This window comes from Schistocerca serialis, chromosome 3, assembly GCF_023864345.2.
Source record: "Schistocerca serialis cubense isolate TAMUIC-IGC-003099 chromosome 3, iqSchSeri2.2, whole genome shotgun sequence".
In the NCBI taxonomy this organism is placed as follows: domain Eukaryota; kingdom Metazoa; phylum Arthropoda; class Insecta; order Orthoptera; family Acrididae; genus Schistocerca; species Schistocerca serialis.
The window spans coordinates 883,791,717-883,811,936 of NC_064640.1; the positions used below are offsets into that span (position 1 = coordinate 883,791,717).

General features: G+C 44.1%; 1 protein-coding gene across 1 annotated transcript in view; it reads left to right on the forward strand.

Moving 5' to 3' along the window:
* The first annotated feature begins 9,899 nt into the window (after window positions 1–9,899).
* LOC126471297 (translation initiation factor IF-2-like) overlaps window positions 9,900–20,220 on the forward strand; it is a 197,779-nt gene continuing 187,458 nt past the window's right edge. Inside the window, exon 1 of the mRNA XM_050099417.1 lies at window positions 9,900–9,957. Within this exon, the coding sequence (XP_049955374.1) occupies window positions 9,900–9,957 (58 nt within the window). The remainder of the gene's footprint in view (window positions 9,958–20,220) is intronic.

Genomic DNA, 20,220 nt, shown 5'->3' on the forward strand with positions numbered 1-20,220 from the left:
TTTACCTCACGGCATTTCAAGTAAGTTACTTGTGAAGAAGCAATATTTAACATCTCTCGTAGTTCGTTAACAGGGGCAATAGATGCTGGGTAGGAATTCACGTCCGTTAAAAACATTTACGTTATGTAATTTAAAGTTGATATTTGCTAAATCGAGGTATTTCAGTCTCTGTATGCCTAGTCAGGAATGAGTGTTAGTTTCTGTCAGTCACGAAATCTTTGCTTAGTCTGCATGACCTGGGTTTGAATCCATATGCAGAACGAGACGGTTCGTCATTTGAAGTTCATACATATTCTCAACTAGCTGCTCGTGAATAACTTAAATTTTTAATGTCATTTTGTGTTAAATAATAAGTACGGTATGTTACTTTGAAGAGGATATCATGAATACGACGAACTTACTACGTGCATTACCTATCTGACGCAATAATGAGAGTGGTAACATTTAAGGTATGTCATTTATTGTAATAAATGTGAGCTTACAAGCCTTAAGGACAGTCTTATCTGCGATAAGGTGTTCCCTGATATTTGTAGTATCGTGGTATTACTTTACATCTTGAGTTATTGCCATACAGAGCAGTGTTTTCTAGTGGTGATTTGTTGGAACCATTTTCAATAGTCAAACGACTGTACTGAGGAGCGATTAGAGGACCTGCTGGACAGCTGCGTTATGCGGGTTGCATGCGAATCAGGCGAAATGCAATTCAGGTCGTTCGGATACTACACTCCTGGAAATGGAAAAAAGAACACATTGACACCGGTGTGTCAGACCCACCATACTTGCTCCGGGAACTGCGAGAGGGCTGTACAAGCAATGATCACACGCACGGCACAGCGGACACACCAGGAACCGCGGTGTTGGCCGTCGAATGGCGCTAGCTGCGCAGCATTTGTGCACCGCCGCCGTCAGTGTCAGCCAGTTTGCCGTGGCATACGGAGCTCCATCGCAGTCTTTAACACTGGTAGCATGCCGCGACAGCGTGGACGTGAACCGTATGTGCAGTTGACGGACTTTGAACGAGGGCGTATAGTGGGCATGCGGGAGGCCGGGTGGACGTACCGCCGAATTGCTCAACACGTGGGGCGTGAGGTCTCCACAGTACATCGATGTTGTCGCCAGTGGTCGGCGGAAGGTGCACGTGCCCGTCGACCTGGGACCGGACCGCAGCGACGCACGGATGCACGCCAAGACCGTAGGATCCTACGCAGTGCCGTAGGGGACCGCACCGCCACTTCCCAGCAAATTAGGGACACTGTTGCTCCTGGGGTATCGGCGAGGACCATTCGCAACCGTCTCCATGAAGCTGGGCTACGGTCCCGCACACCGTTAGGCCGTCTTCCGCTCACGCCCCAACATCGTGCAGCCCGCCTCATGTGGTGTCGCGACAGGCGTGAATGGAGGGACGAATGGAGACGTGTCGTCTTCAGCGATGAGAGTCGCTTCTGCCTTGGTGCCAATGATCGTCGTATGCGTGTTTGGCGCCGTGCAGGTGAGCGCCACAATCAGGACTGCATACGACCGAGGCACACAGGCCAATACCCGGCATCATGGTGTGGGAAGCGATCTCCTACACTGGCCGTACACCACTGGTGATCGTCGAGGGGACACTGAATAGTGCACGGTACACCCAAACCGTCATCGAACCCATCGTTCTGCCATTCCTAGACCGGCAAGGGAACTTGCTGTTCCAACAGGACAATGCACGTCCGCATGTATCCCGTGCCACCCAAAGTGCTCTAGAAGGTGTAAGTCAACTACCCTGGCCAGCAAGATCTCCGGATCTGTCCCCCATTGAGCATGTTTGGGACTGGATGAAGCGTCGTCTCACGCGGTCTGCACGTCCAGCACGAACGCTGGTCCAACTGAGGCGCCAGGTGGAAATGGCATGGCAAGCCGTTCCACAGGACTACATCCAGCATCTCTACGATCGTCTCCATGGGAGAATAGCAGCCTGCATTGCTGCGAAAGGTGGATATACACTGTACTAGTGCCGACATTGTGCATGCTCTGTTGCCTGTGTCTATGTGCCTGTGGTTCTGTCAGTGTGATCATGTGATGTATCTGACGCCAGGAATGTGTCAATAAAGTTTCCCCTTCCTGGGACAATGAATTCACGGTGTTCTTATTTCAATTTCCAGGAGTGTATTTACCATGACTGTACATATCGCTGTCCCTTGCCTTACGTCACCTTAGTGTACGTATAAGGCATGTCACGTTACGAGGAATTAAAAACTCACAACTGCATAAAACACTACTACATACAGACTAAGTAACGAATTGTGAGAAATATCTTTTCTATAATGTAGATACCACTGATGATGGGCAGCACCCGAAAGTAGTCCGGTAAAATAAACTACTACCAACAAACAGATTCTGTGAAACAATTAGTTATTAATATGGCATATTTCCCCCTCATGAACATGGACCTTGCCGTTGAAGGGGAGGCTTGCGTGCCTCAGCGATACAGACGGCCATACCGTAGGTGCAACCACAACGGAGGGGCATTTGTTGAGAGGCCAGACAAACGTGTGGTTCCTGAAGAGGGGCAGCAGCCTTTTCGGTGGTCGCAGGGGCAACAGTCTGATATAGTGGCAATTAGTGAAGTTCGGTGGCAGGAGGAACAAGACTTTTAGTCAGGTTAATACAGGGTTATAAATACAAAATCAAATAGGGGTAATGCAGGAGTAGGTTTAATAATGAACAAAAAAATAGAAGTGCGGGTGAGCTACTACAAACAGCATAGTGAACGCATTATTGTGGCCAAGATAGACACGAAGCCCATGCCTACTACAGTAGTGCAAGTTTATATGCCAACTAGCTCTGCAGATGATGAAGATGTTGATGAAATGTATGATGAGATAAAAGAAATTATTCAGACAGTGAAGGGAGACGAAAATTTAATAGTCATGGGTGACTGGAATTCGAGAGTAGGAAAAGGGAGAGAAGGAAACATAGTAGGTGAATATGGATTGGGGGTAAGAAATGAAAGAGGAAGCCGTCTGGTGGAATTTTGCACAGAGCATGACTTAATCATAGCTAACACTTGGTTCAAGAATCATAAAAGAAGGTTGTATACATGGAAGAATCCTGGAGATACTAGAAGGTATCAGATAGATTATATAATGGTAAGACAGAGATTTAGGAACCAGATTTTAAATTGTAAGACATTTCCAGGGCAGATGTGGACTCTGACCATAATCTATGGGTAATGAACCGTAGATTAAAACTGAGGAAACTGGGAAAAGGTGGGAATTTAAGGAGATGGGACCTGGACAAACTGACTAAACCAGAGGTTGTACATAGTTTCAGGGAGAGCATAAAGGAACAATTGACAAGAATGGGGGAAAGAAATACAGTAGAACAAGAATGGGTGGCTCTGAGGGATGAAGTAGTGAAGGCAGCAGAGGATCAAGTAGGTAAAAAGACGAGGGCTAGTAGAAATCCTTGGGTAACAGAAGAAATATTGAATTTAACTGATGAAAGGAGAAAATATAAAAACGCAGTAAATGAAGCAGACAGAACGGAATACAAACGTCTCAAAAATGAGATCGACAGGAAGTGCAAAATGGCTAAGGAGGAATGGCTAGAGGACAAATGTAAGGATGTGGAGCCTTATCTCACTAGGGGTAAGATAGATAATGCCTACAGGAAAATTAAAGAGACCTTTGGAGAAAAGAGAGCCACTTGTATGATTATCAAGAGCTCAGATGGAAACCCAGTTCTAAGCAAAGAAGGGAAAGCAGAAAGGTGGAAGGAGTATATAGAGGGTCTATACAAGGGCGATGTTCTTGAGGACAATATTATAGAAATGGAGGACGATGTAGATGAAGATGAAATAGGAGATACGATACTGCGCGAAGCGTTTGACAGAGCACTGAAAGACCTGAGTAGAAACAAGGTCCCGGGAGTAGACAAACTGGAACTACTGACGGCCTTGGGAGAGCCAGTCCTGACAAAACTCTACCATCTGGGGAGCAAGATGTATGAGATAGGCGAAATACCCTCGGACTTCAAGAAGAATATAATAATTCCAATCCCAAAGAAAGCAGGTCTTGACAGATGTGAAAATTACCGAACTATCAGTTTAATAAGTCACAGCTGCAAAATAGTAACGCGAATTCTTTACAGACGAATGGAAAAACTAGCAGAAGCCGACCTCGGGGAAGATCAGTTTGGATTCCGTAGAAATGTTTGAAGACGTGAGGCAATACTGACCCTACGACTTATCTTAGAAAATAGATTAAGGAAAGGCAAACCTACGTCTCTAGCATTTGTAGACTTAGGGAAAGCTTTTGACAATGTTGTCTGGAATACTCCCTTTCAAATTCTAAGGGTGGCAGGGGTAAAATACAGGGAGCGAAAGGCTCCTTAGAATTTGTATAGAAACCAGATGGCAGTTATAAGAGTCGAAGGGCATGATAGGGAAGCAGTGGTTGGGAAGGGAGTATCCCCGATGTTATTCAATCTGTATATTGAGCAAGTAGTATAGGAAACAAAAGAAAAACTCGGAGTAGGCATTAAAATCCATGGACAAGAAATGCGAACTTTGAGGTTCGCTGATAACATTGTAATTCTGTAGTCGGCCGGTGTGGCCGTGCGGTTCTGGGCGCTACATTCTGGAACCGCGTGACCGCTACGGTCGCAGGTTCGAATCCTGCCTCGGGCATGGATGTGTGTGATGTCCTTAGGTTAGTTAGGTTTAACTAGTGCTAAGTTCTAGGGGACTAATGACCTCAGCAGTTGAGTCCCATAGTGCTCAGAGCCATTTGAACCATTTGTTGCAGTAGGTACTGCGAGATGAAGAAGCTTGCACAGGATAGAGTAGCATGGAGAGCTGCATCAAACCAGTCTCTGGACTGAAGACCACAACAATGGCATAATTACAACCTTATAAGCGTTTGAGTAGTTGTGAATGTGTTGAAACTCTATTAAACAATCTGGGCATCATTAATTGTAACTGAACTGAAAATGTATTGTCACATAGCTGTAACAAGGTTCCTGTCGCTATGTACATAGTCAATTATGATAAATGCCGTTTTTCACTAGATATATCAACGTAATGTTGTAATTGAACATGTTTCGATAACGTTATGTTCACAGAGAAACTCAAAGAAGTTGGAGTTGATTTAATATTCCTCTTTCAGAACGGCACGGCTTTACAGCATTTTTGATACAGTAAAGTCAATGATGTGACTGCGAGAAACATTTTAACATTCTCTGAAGAATAGAATGTGGTGTCTGGTGATTCAAAAAGGAAGACCAGATCTCAGTTGTTTATTACAGACGAACTACAAAGGCAGTAACACATTACGCACGTCCCTGGATAGAGGAAGATTCAAAGTTTAGACACACCTGCGTTGTTGTTTGTAGCAACTTGGCGACTACACCGCCAGAGAAATTACTTTATTTGTTGAAATTTGCGTGAAGTTCGAGTGCAGCGTGGATTCCGCCGTCGATTTAGAAAGAAGCCGCCTCTGGAGAAGTAGATTTATGACTGGCATACAAAATTCGTGGAAGATGGTTGCATATGCAGAGGGAAGGGCACTGGCCGGCCACTCACGTCTGATCAAAACATCGAGCATATCAGAGATACGTTCACACGGAGCCCTCGGAAGTCCACAACATAGGCAGGCAAAGAGCTTCAGCTTCCCCAAACAACGGCGTGGTGCGTTCTCGAACGACGCCTACATATAAAGCACAGCGAGTTGCTATTACTGTGGTATCTGTGTGTCAGCGGCCGTAACAGAAGGTACGAATTTTGCATTTGGGTTCTCCAGGATATGGAAGAGGACACATTTTCTTAACGACGCATCTTTTCGGGCGAATCGGCGTTTTATCTATCGGGTGAAGTAAACAGCCATATAATAAAAATTTGGAGGTCACTAAATTCTGGCGTCGTTCCAGAACGTGGAAGTTGCTCACCGAAACTGAATGTGTTTTGTGCCATTCCTATTTGCAAAGTTTATGGACCTTTCGTTCTTGCAGAGAAAACTGTGACAGGAATATCATCTTGGACATGTTGTAAAATTATTTGTTTCCTCACCTGCACCAATATTTCAATGATTGCAGTTATTCCATCACGAAGGAGGTACACGGCTCGTGTTGTCTGTAGTTCAACCATGCCTAGACGGTCAATACCGCGGTTCGATCGCGTCCGCACTGTTACTTTGTTGCCAGTAAGGGCTCTCAACGAGGGAAATATCCAGGCGTCTCCGAGTGAACCAAAGCGATGTTGTTTGGACATGGAGGAGATACAGAGAGACAGGAACTGGCGATGACATGCCTCGCTTAGACCGCTCGAGGGCTACTAATGCAGTGGATGACAGCTACCTACGGATTATGGTTCGGAGGAACCATGGCAGCAACGCCACCATATTCAATAATGCTTTTCGTGCAGCCACCGGACGTCGTGTTACGAATCAAACTGTACACGATAGGCTGCATGTAGCGCAACTTCACACCCGACGTCCATGGCGAGGTCCATCTTTGCAACCACGATACCATGCAGCGCGGTACAGATGGGCCCAGCAACATGCCGAATGGACCGCTCAGGATTTTCATCACGTTCTCTTCACCAATGAGTGTCGCATATGCCTTCAACCAGACGATGGTCGGAGACGTGTTTGGAGGCAATCCGTTGAGGCTGAACGCTTTAGACGCACTGTCCAGCGAGTGCAGGAAGGTGGAGATTCGCTGCTGTTTTGGGGTGACATTATGTGGGCCCGACGTACGCCGCTGGTGGTCATGGACGGCGCCGTAACGGCTGTACGATACGTGAATGCCATCCTCCGACCGATAGTGCAACCATATCGGCAGAATATTGGCGAGGCATTCGTGTTCATGGACGACAATTCGAGCCCCATCGTGCACATCTTGTGAATGACTTCCTTCAGGATAACGACATCGCTCGACTAGAGTGGCCAGCATGTTCTCCAGACATGAACCCTATCAAACATTCCTGGGATGAATTGAAAAGCCGGACGGTGTTGCCGAGCGGTTGTAGGCGCTTCAGTCTGGAACCGCGCGACCGCTACGGTCCCAGGTTCGAATCCTGCCTCGGGCATGGATGTGTGTGATGTCCTTAGGTTAGTTAGGTTTAAGTAGTTCTGAGTTCTAGGGGACTGGTGACCTCAGATGTTAAGTCCCACAGTGCTCAGAGCCATTTGAACCATTTTTTCTTTCTCCTAAATTCATGTAAATCGATTCTGGACTCGTCTGAAGGTTCCATCAGCGAAGCCATTTTGAAATCTCAAAGCTGTTAACTGCAGCCGTGGCCTGTTGTGGGGTTGTGAACCACTGAGGGATACGGCGAGACGAAGCCTCTCCGTCGTTTCTAGGTCCCCGGGTTAACACACAATACACAAACTCTATTGAAGTAACACCGAAATACTGCAGCCTTTGCAAACGGTTGCAGCAGTTACCTTCTTGGTCACAACCTTGAGAAACAGAAAGAAAAGAAAAGAAGAAACCAAGATGGTGGAGAGTTATTCGTTGGAGGTCAAGAACCTCGGAATGATTTTCTTGGAAGCTGATGAATGGCTACGAAGCTTCGTTAAACATTTTTACACGTACGAGCTGAGAAGGTTTTAGGTACTTGCTGGACAAATCATGCCAATGATAAGAAACTCAGACATCAACTATCGTGAGGCAGTACTGGCTGATGTCAGATTGTTAGAGACTTTGAGGTATTTAGCTGCAGGTGAAAATATCCTAAATTGATGTTCATGTTCTGGATGTCTGATGCTAGTATTTCGAGAGTTATCTCACAAGTAAGCTGAGTTATAACACATGTTCTTCGTTATTTTGCACGGGCAGTTAGGAAAGTAGTGGTATTCCAACCTGCTGATTTGCTTGTGTAGCGTAACGTGCGCTGCCCTAGCTCGCGAACCGTCGAGGTGATTCACATCCAGATCAAATCCAAACGACGTATTAACGATTGTGGTCTGGTACACTAGCCAGTCCGGGCGTGGGTTTTAGGCGGTTTCACACGCTCGTTTGGGCAAGTGCTGGGCTTTTCTCTAATTTCAGAGAATAAGATACATACACAGTAAAAGTGTAAATGTCATGTGACGGGGTCCTCCCGTCAGGTACACCGTTCGCAGTGTACAAGTCTTTCGATTTGACGCCACTTCGGCGACGATGATTAGGACAACAGAACACCCAGTCCCTGAACGGAGAAAATCTCGTACCGAAGCAAATTGCGTTTCAAAATTTGGAAGACGAAAGGTGGTGTACATCGCAAAGACAGTAGTTATCATGGCGCATTTGTTAACGGCGAGAATCAAAACACTGAAAGGGGACTATCAGGCATAATGTGGGAGATTTGTTTCAATTTAAATCTGATGCATCTCCTATATGTTACACGTGACCTTCGCACTGTTGTGTGTGGTAATTGGTTTATGGTGTCCCATTTTTCTGTATTTGTGCGGAGGTTATTTAGAAATTCAATTACTTATTTAAAATTAGGGATCTTGGAAACATTGGAAATTAGAGGTAAGGACTATGGGACCAAACTGCTGAAGTCATCAGTCCCTAGGCTTTGTATTGTATTCAACTGGGGACCTGGAAACGACGGAGAGTCTTCGTCCCCGCCGCAGCTCTCATTGGTACACAACCCCACAACAGGCTATAGCAGTCCACTCACCCCACCGCGCCCCACATCGAAGTCAGGTTATTGTGCGGTTTGGTCCCCAGTGGACTCCCCGAGAACGTCTCACACCAGACGTGTGTAGCCTCAAAGTTAGCATGGTAGAGTAATTATGGTATACGCGTACGTGTAGAAAGTGTTTGCCCAGCAATCGCCGACATAGTGCACTATGGCGGAATAAGGGGAACCAGCCCGCATTCGCCTAGGGAGAGACAGAGGAAAACCGCCTTAAAAACCATCCTCAGACTGGCCGGCACACCGGACCTCGGTGCTTCTTGTGGAAAGATTATAGTCTGGGCGGCAGCAGCCAGTCATGGTGTGGCACTGAGCACTTAGAATACACATCGGGGACCATGGAAGATACTCTCGCTGCTTTTTTACTTGTTTCTAATAAAGATGTCTTAGTGTTCCTGTCCGATGCTAGTAGTGATGGCTGCACAAATGTGAGACATTAGCTTAATTTAGCGATGTACAGCAAAACGAGGATAATGGAATGTAGCCGAATTAAGTTGGGTGATGCTGGGGGGATTAGATTAGGAAATGAGACACTTAAAGTAGTAAAGGAGGTTTGCTATTTGGGGAGCAAAATAACTGACGATGGTCGAAGTATAGAGGATATAAAATGTAGACTGGCAATGGCATGGAAAGCGTTTCTGAAGAAGAGAAATTTGTTAACATCGAGTATAGATTTAAGTGTCAGGAAGTCGTTTCTGAAAGTATTTGTATGGAGTGTAGCCATGTACGGGAGTGAAACACGGACGATAAATAGTTTGGACAAGAAGAGAATAGAAGCTTTCGAAATGTGGTGCTACAGAAGAATGCTGAAGATTAGATGGGTAGATCACATAACTAATGAGGAGGTACTGAATAGGATTGGGGAGAAGAGGAGTTTGTGGCACAATTTGATTGGAAGAAGGGATCGGTTGGTAGGACATGTTCTGAGGCATCAAGGGATCACCAATGGTGCAGGGAAGACCGTTAGTTGAGTCTGGCTGCTGTCAGGCTGTACATCAGCACTGTGCGCTTATTGGGTAACCTTCATGACGTCATAAGGAAGACATTTGAGTCTGTAACAAAATCCATCCAGTTCCGTACCTCTGTAACTTGCCTTTTGGCAGAAGTGAAGTCACTTGTCAGTTGGCCAAAGCTTTGTAAATAGTTATAAAAGCTATCAATACCCAATAGAGTGCAGAGGACGGAAATACGTTAAGAAACAAAATTCGAGTGTGATAAATCTCGGCGTGACGACAGAATGATCCCTAGTACAGCTATAGATTTGAAGGTTGAAGATTTGGAGGGTAGCGTGGAGGGTAAAAATTATAGAGGGACACCAAGAGATGAATACACTAGGCAGATTCAGAAGGATGTAGGTTGCAGTAGGTACTGGGAGATGAAGAAGCTTGCACAGGATAGAGTAGCATGGAGAGCTGCATCAAACCACTTTCAGTACTGAAGACCACAACAACAACAACAACAACAACTATCTGTAGAAACATTCCTTCTTGGATATTTTTGATTTCTCGCCGTTATTTACAAGTCTGCTATAATATTATGGCCCGACTCCTCTCAGGTGCACTGAGAGTGACGTCATAGTTTGAAGGCCATTGTTTTTAACACACCAATAATATAGGGACAAGTTCCTTACAGTAAAAGGTCTGCCTGACATATAGCATTAGGACATTTGTTTTTAACCCTTTTGTGAGGGGCCACTTAGAAAAATATCAAGCTTAGAAAACTAGCCATTTATGCCGTTATTGAAAATGATACTGACACATATTTAATTGATGTATCTTTGATGTATCTTCAATAGCATTACATTGTAAAAAAACATCAAGCTTTCAGTTTTACTTTTCATGTTTACTTTAGTTCTTTGATTGATTACAAATTGTCGTGTTGTGCGACCGTCGCATTTTCTCGCAGAAGATGCGGGCAGCCGCTCTGGAACGGTCCCTTAGACGTGGGAATTTAGCAATTTTATGCAGCAGAGCCTGCAGAAAGGTCCTCGGTAGGTGCAGAGCCAACCGTACTGCGCAGGACCTCTCATGAGAGTTGCACATTCCAGTATAGGGATGAGCAGCACTCTATCCAGTGCGTTATCAAACTGCAGCATTAGGGTGGAAGATAGATTCAGCGATGGGTACAACTGCTGAGCCGACCGATGATTTTATTCTTGACGTCTCGGATGTGTTGGCTGCAAGTTAGACGGTGATCTAGCATTACAGCAAGATACAGCACCGTGACACTCCGTGGGACGGGTTTGCCTGCGATGTTGATAGGGGGCAGCGGTGCAGGGAAGACCGTTAGTTGAGTCTGGCTGCTGTCAGGCTGTACATCAGCACTGTGCGCTTATTGGGTAACCTTCATGACGTCATAAGGAAGACATTTGAGTCTGTAACAAAATCCATCCAGTTCCGTACCTCTGTAACTTGCCTTTTGGCAGAAGTGAAGTCACTTGTCAGTTGGCCAAAGCTTTGTAAATAGTTATAAAAGCTATCAATACCCAATAGAGTGCAGAGGACGGAAATACGTTAAGAAACAAAATTCGAGTGTGATAAATCTCGGCGTGACGACAGAATGATCCCTAGTACAGCTATAGATTTGAATCGAAGGCAACAGTCAAGAGATGATGAATCTAACGAATATGACTACGAATTATTAGTCGTATGACTGGCTGATTTGTAGCACGTACTCTGGTCGAGGTTATCAGCTTAATCAGAAAACTGATGAGTATGTAACGGAGCTCAGAGTCATTACGGAAACTGCGTAATTATGACCATGATATAGTTGTTTAGGCGCTTGTACTTTAGAATCTGATAAGTGATTGAAAGGTAGTCATATAATCAAGTAAATTAGCTCTTTGCTACTATGATTCTATTATACACTCTGTCACCATATTTTTGAACATTGTTTCTATAATTAAGAATATAAATGAATCTAAATGATGACTTCGATACCGCTTTGCCACTCACATCGAAGCCGGCCGGGGTGGCCGAGGGGTTTCTAGGCGCTACAGTATGGAACCTCGCAGGTTCGAATCCTGCCTCGGGCATGGATGTGTGTGATGTCCTTAGGTTAGTTAGGTTTAAATAGTTCTAAGTTCAAGGGAACTGATGACCTCACAAGTTAAGTCCCATAGTGCTCAGAGCCATTTGAATTTGAATTCACATCGAACTATCCCTTTCAGCCTTAACTAGGCCTTGGGGCACGCTATATGTCGGTGTGCCACCACAGTTAAGATATCACGTTCACATCGCAGGCTTCGCCAAAACTCAACCAAATTGTAATCGCAGCAATTTCATCCTTCACTTTTTCATGAGACAGACTTCACAAAATCGAATAAACTCACTGCTGAGAATGCTCACTCAGCAGTGAGCAGCTCAAACAGCGGCGTCAGAAACAGTGTGAAAAGTTTTTAAGGTTGTTGCAGGGTAGGTTATGCTGAGAGGAGAGATGACTGTTAAGAAAAAATTCTATACGTTCCTCAGTTTCTGATTTAATTAGCATTGAAATTAGCCAATCAGGTCGTTGGGCATGCAAATACAAACAGCCTGCTAAATAAAATTAATGTCAGTTTCTCACAGCGTATATGATGGCGCACGAGATCGCTTAGCCATTAGCTCGGATTCGGTGCTTACTATCGTTCCATGTCCAATTTTTGCATCGCTCTCTTGTTGGGTTTTAGGAAACCAAGGGAATGACATGTCTGACAGCACAGGCTCTGGCAGGCTTCTTCGATTTTCGAGTGCAGCGACCTGATGGGCTAACTTCAATGCTAATTAAATCGGAAATGGCGCAATATATCGAATTTTTACTTAACGACTGTTTCTCAGCATAACATAACCTGCAACATCCTTACAAGCTTTCCAGACGGTTTCTGACCACACTGTATGTAAATAAGATAGAATATTGCAGACATGGTTGTATTGCATTAATAAGAAAGTTCCAGGACTGTTACAAACATGAAGATGACATGAATGATACGAGGGCGTGCTGATAAGTAATGCCTCTGGATTTTTTATTCTATTTTCAATATCGGTTCAAGCATTACAGCCCGCAGCTCGTTGTCGTGCGGTAGCGTTCTCGCTTCCCACGCCCGGGTTCCCGGGTTCGATTCCCGGCGGGGTCAGGGATTTTCTCTGCCTCGTGATGGCTGGGTGTTGTGTGATGTCCTTAGGTTAGTTAGGTTTAAGTAGTTCTAATTTCTAGGGGACCGATGACCATAGATGTTAAGTCCCATAGTGCTCAGAGCCATTTGAACCAACCATTTGAAGCATTACATCTCATGCATATTACTCAATCGACTTTCCCGTATCGCTGACGCAAGTTGCAACCCTCTGCCGCTAGATGGCTCCATATTGTAGCGTGTAACATGGCGGTGTGTGACTTAACTACACTCATGCACATAAATTAAGGATAATGCTGATACATGGTGAAACAACGCTCTTGTGGGCGGTTCGCGAGTTTAAATCACCTCGGGGTATGACCATGCGGTGCCTTTGACCTGCGGTCGTCGCACGGTGGCGCCGGCAGCAGTCCACATACGCAGAGGTGTGTTAATGCATGTCAGAGTACGGTGCAGCAAGTAAGTGTGCAGACATTTTCAGACGTGCTAATGGTGACTGTGTGTTGAAAATGGCTCAAAGAACACGTATTGATGACGTTATGAGGGGTAGAATACTAGGGCGACTGGAGGCTGGTCAAACACAGCAGGTCGTTGCACGGGCCCTCCGTATGCCACAAAGTGTGATCTCACGATTATGGCAACGATTCCAGGAGACAGGAAACGTGTCCAGACGCTACAGTTCGGGACGCCCACAGTGTACAACACCGATATAAACCTGCCCACAACTACAAGGAATTTTATATACCCCCGGTGTAGGCAAAGTGTTATTTGCCTGGTTAGTCTGAAAATAGATTCCACCCCGTACTTGCTTAACACTTTCCCAGTGCGATCTGTGACCTTACTAATGAACGGAAGAAAAACCTTGCCGTCGGGCGACTGTTGTTCGTCGTTGCTTCTGATTCTCTGCCTCGAGTGAAGTGCTCGATCTACCGAGTGACCAAAAAGTCAGTATAAATTTGAAAACTTAATAAACCACGGAATAATGTAGATAGAGAGGTAAAAATTGACACACATGCTTGGAATGACATGAGGTTTTATTAGAACAAGAAAAAAAAACAAAGCTCACAAAATGTCCGACAGATGGCGCTGGACAGCAAAACGTTAGTGACTGCTCATGACAATCGCGGATAAAAGGAGCTGTAATGAGAGAGAGAATCAGATGCCCAGCAGTCACAGCATGTTGTTTTTACCTGAAAAGGCGCTTTTAGTGAAGCTGTATTATCAGACGCGTGAAAGATCTTTTGCGCGCGTCGTTTGGTGATGATCGTGTGCTCAGCCGCCATTTTCGTCATGCTTGGCCTCCCAGACCTCAGTCCGTGGGATTATTGGCTTTGGGGTTACCTGAAGTCGCAAGTGTATCGTGATCGACCGACATCTCTAGGGATGCTGAAAGACAATATCCGACGCCAGTGCCTCACCATAACTCCGGACATGCTTTACAGTGCTGTTCACAACATTATTCTTCGACTACAGCTATTGTTGAGGAATGATGGTGGATATATTGAGCAGTTCCTGTAAAGAACATCATCTTTTCTTTGTCTTACTTTGTTATGCTAATTATTGCTATTCTGATCAGATGAAGCGCCATCTGTCGGACGTTTTTTGAACTTTTGTATTTTTATGGTTCTAATAAAACCCCATGTCATTCCGAGCACGTGTGTCAATTTGAACCTCTCTATTTACATTATCCCGTGATTTATTCAGTTTTCAAATTTATACTGACTTTTTGATCACCAGGTATATCCTTGCTAGAATAGCCATTCTTCACGAAAGTTGGCCGTAGATGTCCAATCTCATCTTTTAAATAAACAGGTTCACAAATTTTTCCCTGTCTACCAAGGTTTTTATTACACTTCTATTTTGTCTAGGGCGGTGGTTTGAATCTTTATGCAGATAACGGTCAGTATGTGTGGCCTTTCTATACACCTTTTTCTATACATGACGGGACGGAACGTTGGGCCATGAGGTGTACAGTCATTCAATTTCGACACCTTACCGTACACCACAGTGTCATCAGCAAACAACCGCAGGTTGCTACCCACCAAATCATTTACTTATATACGTATCACACTTTCCTGGGCGCTCCTGACTATGCCCTTGTCTCTGGTGAACACTGGCCGTCGAAGACAACATACTGGGTTCGATAACTTAAAAAGTCATCGAGCCACTCACACATCTGTGAACTTAATCCATGTGCCCGTACCTTCATTAACAGCCGGCAATGAGCACTATGTCAAATGCTTTCCGGAAAATGTAGAAAACAAAACCTGCCTGTTGCCCTTCATCCATAGTTCTCAGTATATTGTGTGCGAAAAGGGCAAGCGGAGTTTCGCACGAGCGATGCTTTCTAAAACAATGCTGATTCGTGGACATAAGCTTCTCAGTCTCAAGAAACTCTATATTTCAACTGAGAATATGTTCAAGGATTCTGCGACAAACAGAAGTTCGGGATGTTGGCCTGTAATTTTGGGGGTCCGTTCTTTTACCCTTCTTATGTACTGGAGTCACCTGCGCATTTTTCCAGCCGCTTGGGACTTTACGCTGGGCGAGAGATTCACGATAAATGCAAGCTGTTTAAGGGACCAATGCCGTAGAGTCTCTTTGTAAAATCGAACGGAACCCGGACTTGATGATTTATTTGCTTTTAGATCTTTCAGTTGTTTCTCTACGCCAGGAATGTTTATTACTATGTCGTCCACACGGGAATCTGTCCTATGGTCAAATGACGGAATGTTTGTACGATTCTCATGTGTGTACGATTTCTTGAACGTTAAATTTAATACTACGGCTTTCGTTCACTGTATCATCAGCGTACAGCGCGAGCTTTATACGGTCATTCTTAGGTACGTGAGTTGTTTCGATAGTGCACGGTCCAAGGATCGAGCCCTGTGGTACGCCAGCACAGATACGACGAACTGTAGACTGTCCAGCTCGCACATGGAAGGTCATGCCCTCAATATAGGAATGGGTATAGCCGTCATATGACGCCGGCAAGCCATTCTCAAGTAATTTGAACGAGAGGCCGCCATGTCATATACTGCCGAATGGTCTGGAAACGTTGAAGAACAACGCTCCTAAATACTCGCGGCGCTAAAGAGCGTCCAAGGCTTCCATGAAAGCTACATTTCCTCTGTGTACCTTTTATACTGCAATCGTGGAGGTGCAACACCATTTTCTGCCGGCCGGAGTGGCCAAGCGGTTAAAGGCGCTACAGTCTGGAACCGCGCGACTGCTGCGGTCGCAGGTTCGAATCCTGCCTCGGGCATGGATGTGTGTGATGTCCTTAGGTTAGTTAGGTTTAAATAGTTCTAAGTTCTAGGGGACTGATGACCTTAGAAGTTAAGTCCCATAGTGCTCAGAGCCAACACCATTTTCTTCTTATCCGACGTGACTCATTTCCTTATATGGGTATGAAACCACTAACTTCCACGTGGGATAGCTACCGGTTTCATGGTCAAAACAGATAAAATCCTAAGTTCTAAATATTGTAATTGCTTCGAAATTAGTAATAGTATTCTGAAGAGTCAGACGCCGTTGAATTCGTTTCTTTTGTAACTTCGATATTGGCAGCAGAAGTTACTATACTTATATCCGAAAAACTGAAATTTACACCAGTATTTTTGCAATTAATGTCACTATGAGAAGAGGATATAAATCGTATAGTGAGGAATTTTTTATAATTCATCTGGCTGAAAACAAAAGTACTATATTTTAAACGGGTCCCGAAATATTTATGGTGAGAGCATAAGTGGATCGTTATGTACTTTAAAAATATTTTAAATCAGACATAATGAGTACTTGCTGTTATATTTATGTAAATTCCGCATATACTTACTGATGTCATCTGAAATGCTTATTTTATGACTGTGAAATCGTATCCATGGATATGATGTTTTACAATTTAACTCACAGTATTTGTAATTTAAAGTCTCTGTTATATGTACATGACTTGAAAAACGAGGGTAGCCTATTCTCTAATTTCCTGCTAGTCTTAAATACTTATTCGTGAAATCACTTTATAAAAAGGAAGAAACAAATAATACTGGCTTCTGCTGTCTAATTTCTTTTCTGCCAGTTTTTCTAAAAGCTTTTAAGAATGCATTGTGTAAGAGAAAAGTGGCATATCTCAGATCATGATACAAGATAGTAATACTGAAAGGAAACAACCGCAGCTATATTTCCAACTAGCAAATAAAAGATTAAGATATGTGCGTCCCATTGCGCTGCACACATTTAAAGCCCATCTCGACGTGTAAACTTGGCAAAAGGTTTACAGCGCAGACACCATGAAAGATAACTATAATACAGGAAAAAAACTGCAAGCAGATAAGCAATACTGCTAAGCAACCTATTTGGATAAATAATGGCTTAAGAATATCATGCAGGAGGAAACGGGATAATACGAAGCACAGTCGGAACCTGATAACATAATTTCACTACAGACAATACTGCAAAGCGTTGAAGAGTGTCATCAGGCAAGCTAAATCAATGCATTACACTAAGAGAAACGAAAGCTTCCACAGCAAAATTAAAGAAACTCTATGGTTAATTGTTAAAGAGGTAGCAGGGAGAGTAAAGTACTCAACATATTGCATTTGTTTTGTATGAGAATGAAACTATTATTGATCTACCACAGTTGTGAATAATATTTAGTGATCACTTCCTGTCAGTTGTTGACATGTTAAATAAAAATTTTTTTGACACAGGGAAACATGCAGAACTCTTAAAGCTCATGTGCAGGGTGCAGCCAACTACAGGTGGTGGCTCATGTCGGCACTAATGACGTGTGTCGCTATGGATCGGAAGAGATTCTCTCTGGTTTCCGGCGGCTATCTGAGTTGGTGAAGACTGCCAGTCTTGCTAGCGAGATGAAGGCAGAGCTCACCATCTGCAGCATCGTCGACAGGACCAGTTGCTGACCTTTGTTACAGAGCCGAGTGGAGGGTCTGAATCAGAGGCTCAGACGGTTCTGCGACCGTGTAGGCTGCAGATTCCTCGATTTACGTTATAGGGTGGTGTGGTTTCGGGTTCCGCTAAATAGGTCAGGTGTCCACTACACACAGGAGGCGGCTACACGGGTAGCAGGGGCTGTGTGGCGTGGACTGGGCGGTTTTTTAGGTTAGACAGTCTCGGAAAAGATCAAAAAGGGCTCCAGTCTCAAAGGGTACAAGGCAAAGAAACGACGAGAATCGACCAAGCAACAGTCGGTGTTGTAGTTGTAAACTGTCGTAGCTGTGTTGGAAAAGTACCAAAGTTTCAAGCGCTGATAGAAAGCACTGAAGCTGAAATCGTTATAGGAACAGAAAGCTGGCTAAGGCCGGAGATAATTTCTGTCGAAATTTTTACAGAGGCACAAACCGTGTTCAGAAAGGATAGATTAAATAAAGTAGGTGGTGGTGTGGTTGTGTCTGTTGGTAGTAGTTTATCTTGTAGTGAAGTTGTAATAGATAGTTCCTGCGAATTACTATGGGTAGAGGTTATACTCAACAGCCGTACCAAAATAATAATTGGCTCCTTCTACCGACCCCCCGATTCAGATGATATAATAGCTGAAAGCTTCAAAGAAAACTTGAATCTCATTACAAATAAGTACCCCACTCACACAGTTATAATTGGTGGAGACTTCAATCTACTGTCGATTTGTTGCCGAAAATACATGTTCAAAGTCGGTGGTAGACAGAAAACATCTTCCGAAATTGTACTAAATGCTTTCTCTGAGAATGACTTTGAACAATTAGTTCATGAGCCCACACGAATTGTAAATGGTTGCGAAAACACACTTGACTTCTTAGCCACAAATAAACCCGATCTAATATAGAGCGTCATGACGGATACAGGGGTTAGTAAACACAAGGTCACTGTAGCGAGACTCAAAACCATATCAACCAAAACCACTAAAAATAAACGCAAAATATATCTATTTAAAACAGCAGATAAAAATTCGCTTGATGCCTTCCTAAGAGAGAGTCTCCATTCCTTACAAGCTAATTATTTAAGTGTAGACCAGATATGGCTCAAATTCAAAGATGTAGTATCGACAGAAGTAGATAGATTCATACCGCATATGTTAATAAGAAACGGGACTGATCCACCATGGTACACAAAACACGTCAGAACACTGTTGCAGAAGCAACGAAAAAAGCATGCCAAATTCAGAAGACAACAAAATCCCCAAGACTGGCTAAGTTTCGCGGAAGCTCGAAATTTAGTGCGGACGTCAATGCGAGATGCTTTTAATAGTTTCCACAATGAAATACTGTATCAAAATATGGTGGAAAACCCAAATAGATTCTGGTCGTATGTAAAGTACACCAGTGGAAAAAAACTGTCAATACCGTCACTGCGCGATAGTGATGGAAGTGTTATTGATGATGGTGCCACTAAAGCGGAGTTACTAAATACAGTATTCCGTAATTCCTTCACGAAAGAAGACGAAGTAAATATTCCAGAATTCGAAACCAGAACAGCTGTTAGCATGAGTGACCTAAAAGTAGATATCTTAGGTGTTGCGAAACAACTCAAATCACTTAAGAAAGGCAAGTCTTCCGGTCCAGATGGTATACCAATCAGGTTCCTCTCAGAGTATCCAGACATAATAGCGCCTTTGTTAGCAATCACGTACAACCGCTCACTTCCCGAAAGGTCTGTTCCTAAAGACTGGAAAGTAACACAGGTCACACCAGTATTCAAGAAAGGAAATAGGAGTAACCCATTGAATTACAGACCCATATCACTGACCTCAATTTGCAGTAGGATTTTAGAGCATATACTGTACTCGAGCATTATGATTCACCTTGAAGAAAATGACTTATTGATACATAAACAACACGGATTCAGAAAATATTGTTCTTGTGCAACGCAGCTAGCTCTTTATTCCAATGAAGTAATGAGTACTGTCGACAGGGGATCTCAGATCGATTCCATATTCCTAGATTTCCAGAAGGCTTTTGATACCGTTCCTCACAAGCGACTATTAATCAAATTGCGTGCATATGGAGTATCGTCTCAGTTGTGTCACTGGATTCGTGATTTCCTCCCAGAGAGGTCACAGTTCGTAGTGATAGACGGTAAATCATTGAGTAGAACAGAAGTGATATCTGGTGTTCCGCAAGGTAGTGTCATAGGCCCTCTGCTGTTCCTGATTTATATAAATGATCTAGGTAACAATCTGAGCAGCCCCCTTAGATTGTTTGCAGATGACGCTGTAATTTACCGTCTAGTAAAATCATCAGACGATCAATTCCAACTACAAAGTTATCTAGAGAGAATTTCTGTCCGGTGCAAAAAGTGGCCGCGCGGGATTCGCCGAGCGGTCTTAGGCGCTGCAGTCATGGACTGTGCGGCTGGTCCCGGTGGAGGTTCGAGTCCTCCCTCGGGCATGGGTGTCTGTGTTTGTCCTTAGGATAGTTTAGGTTAAGTAGTGTGTAAGCTTAGGGACTGATGACCTTAT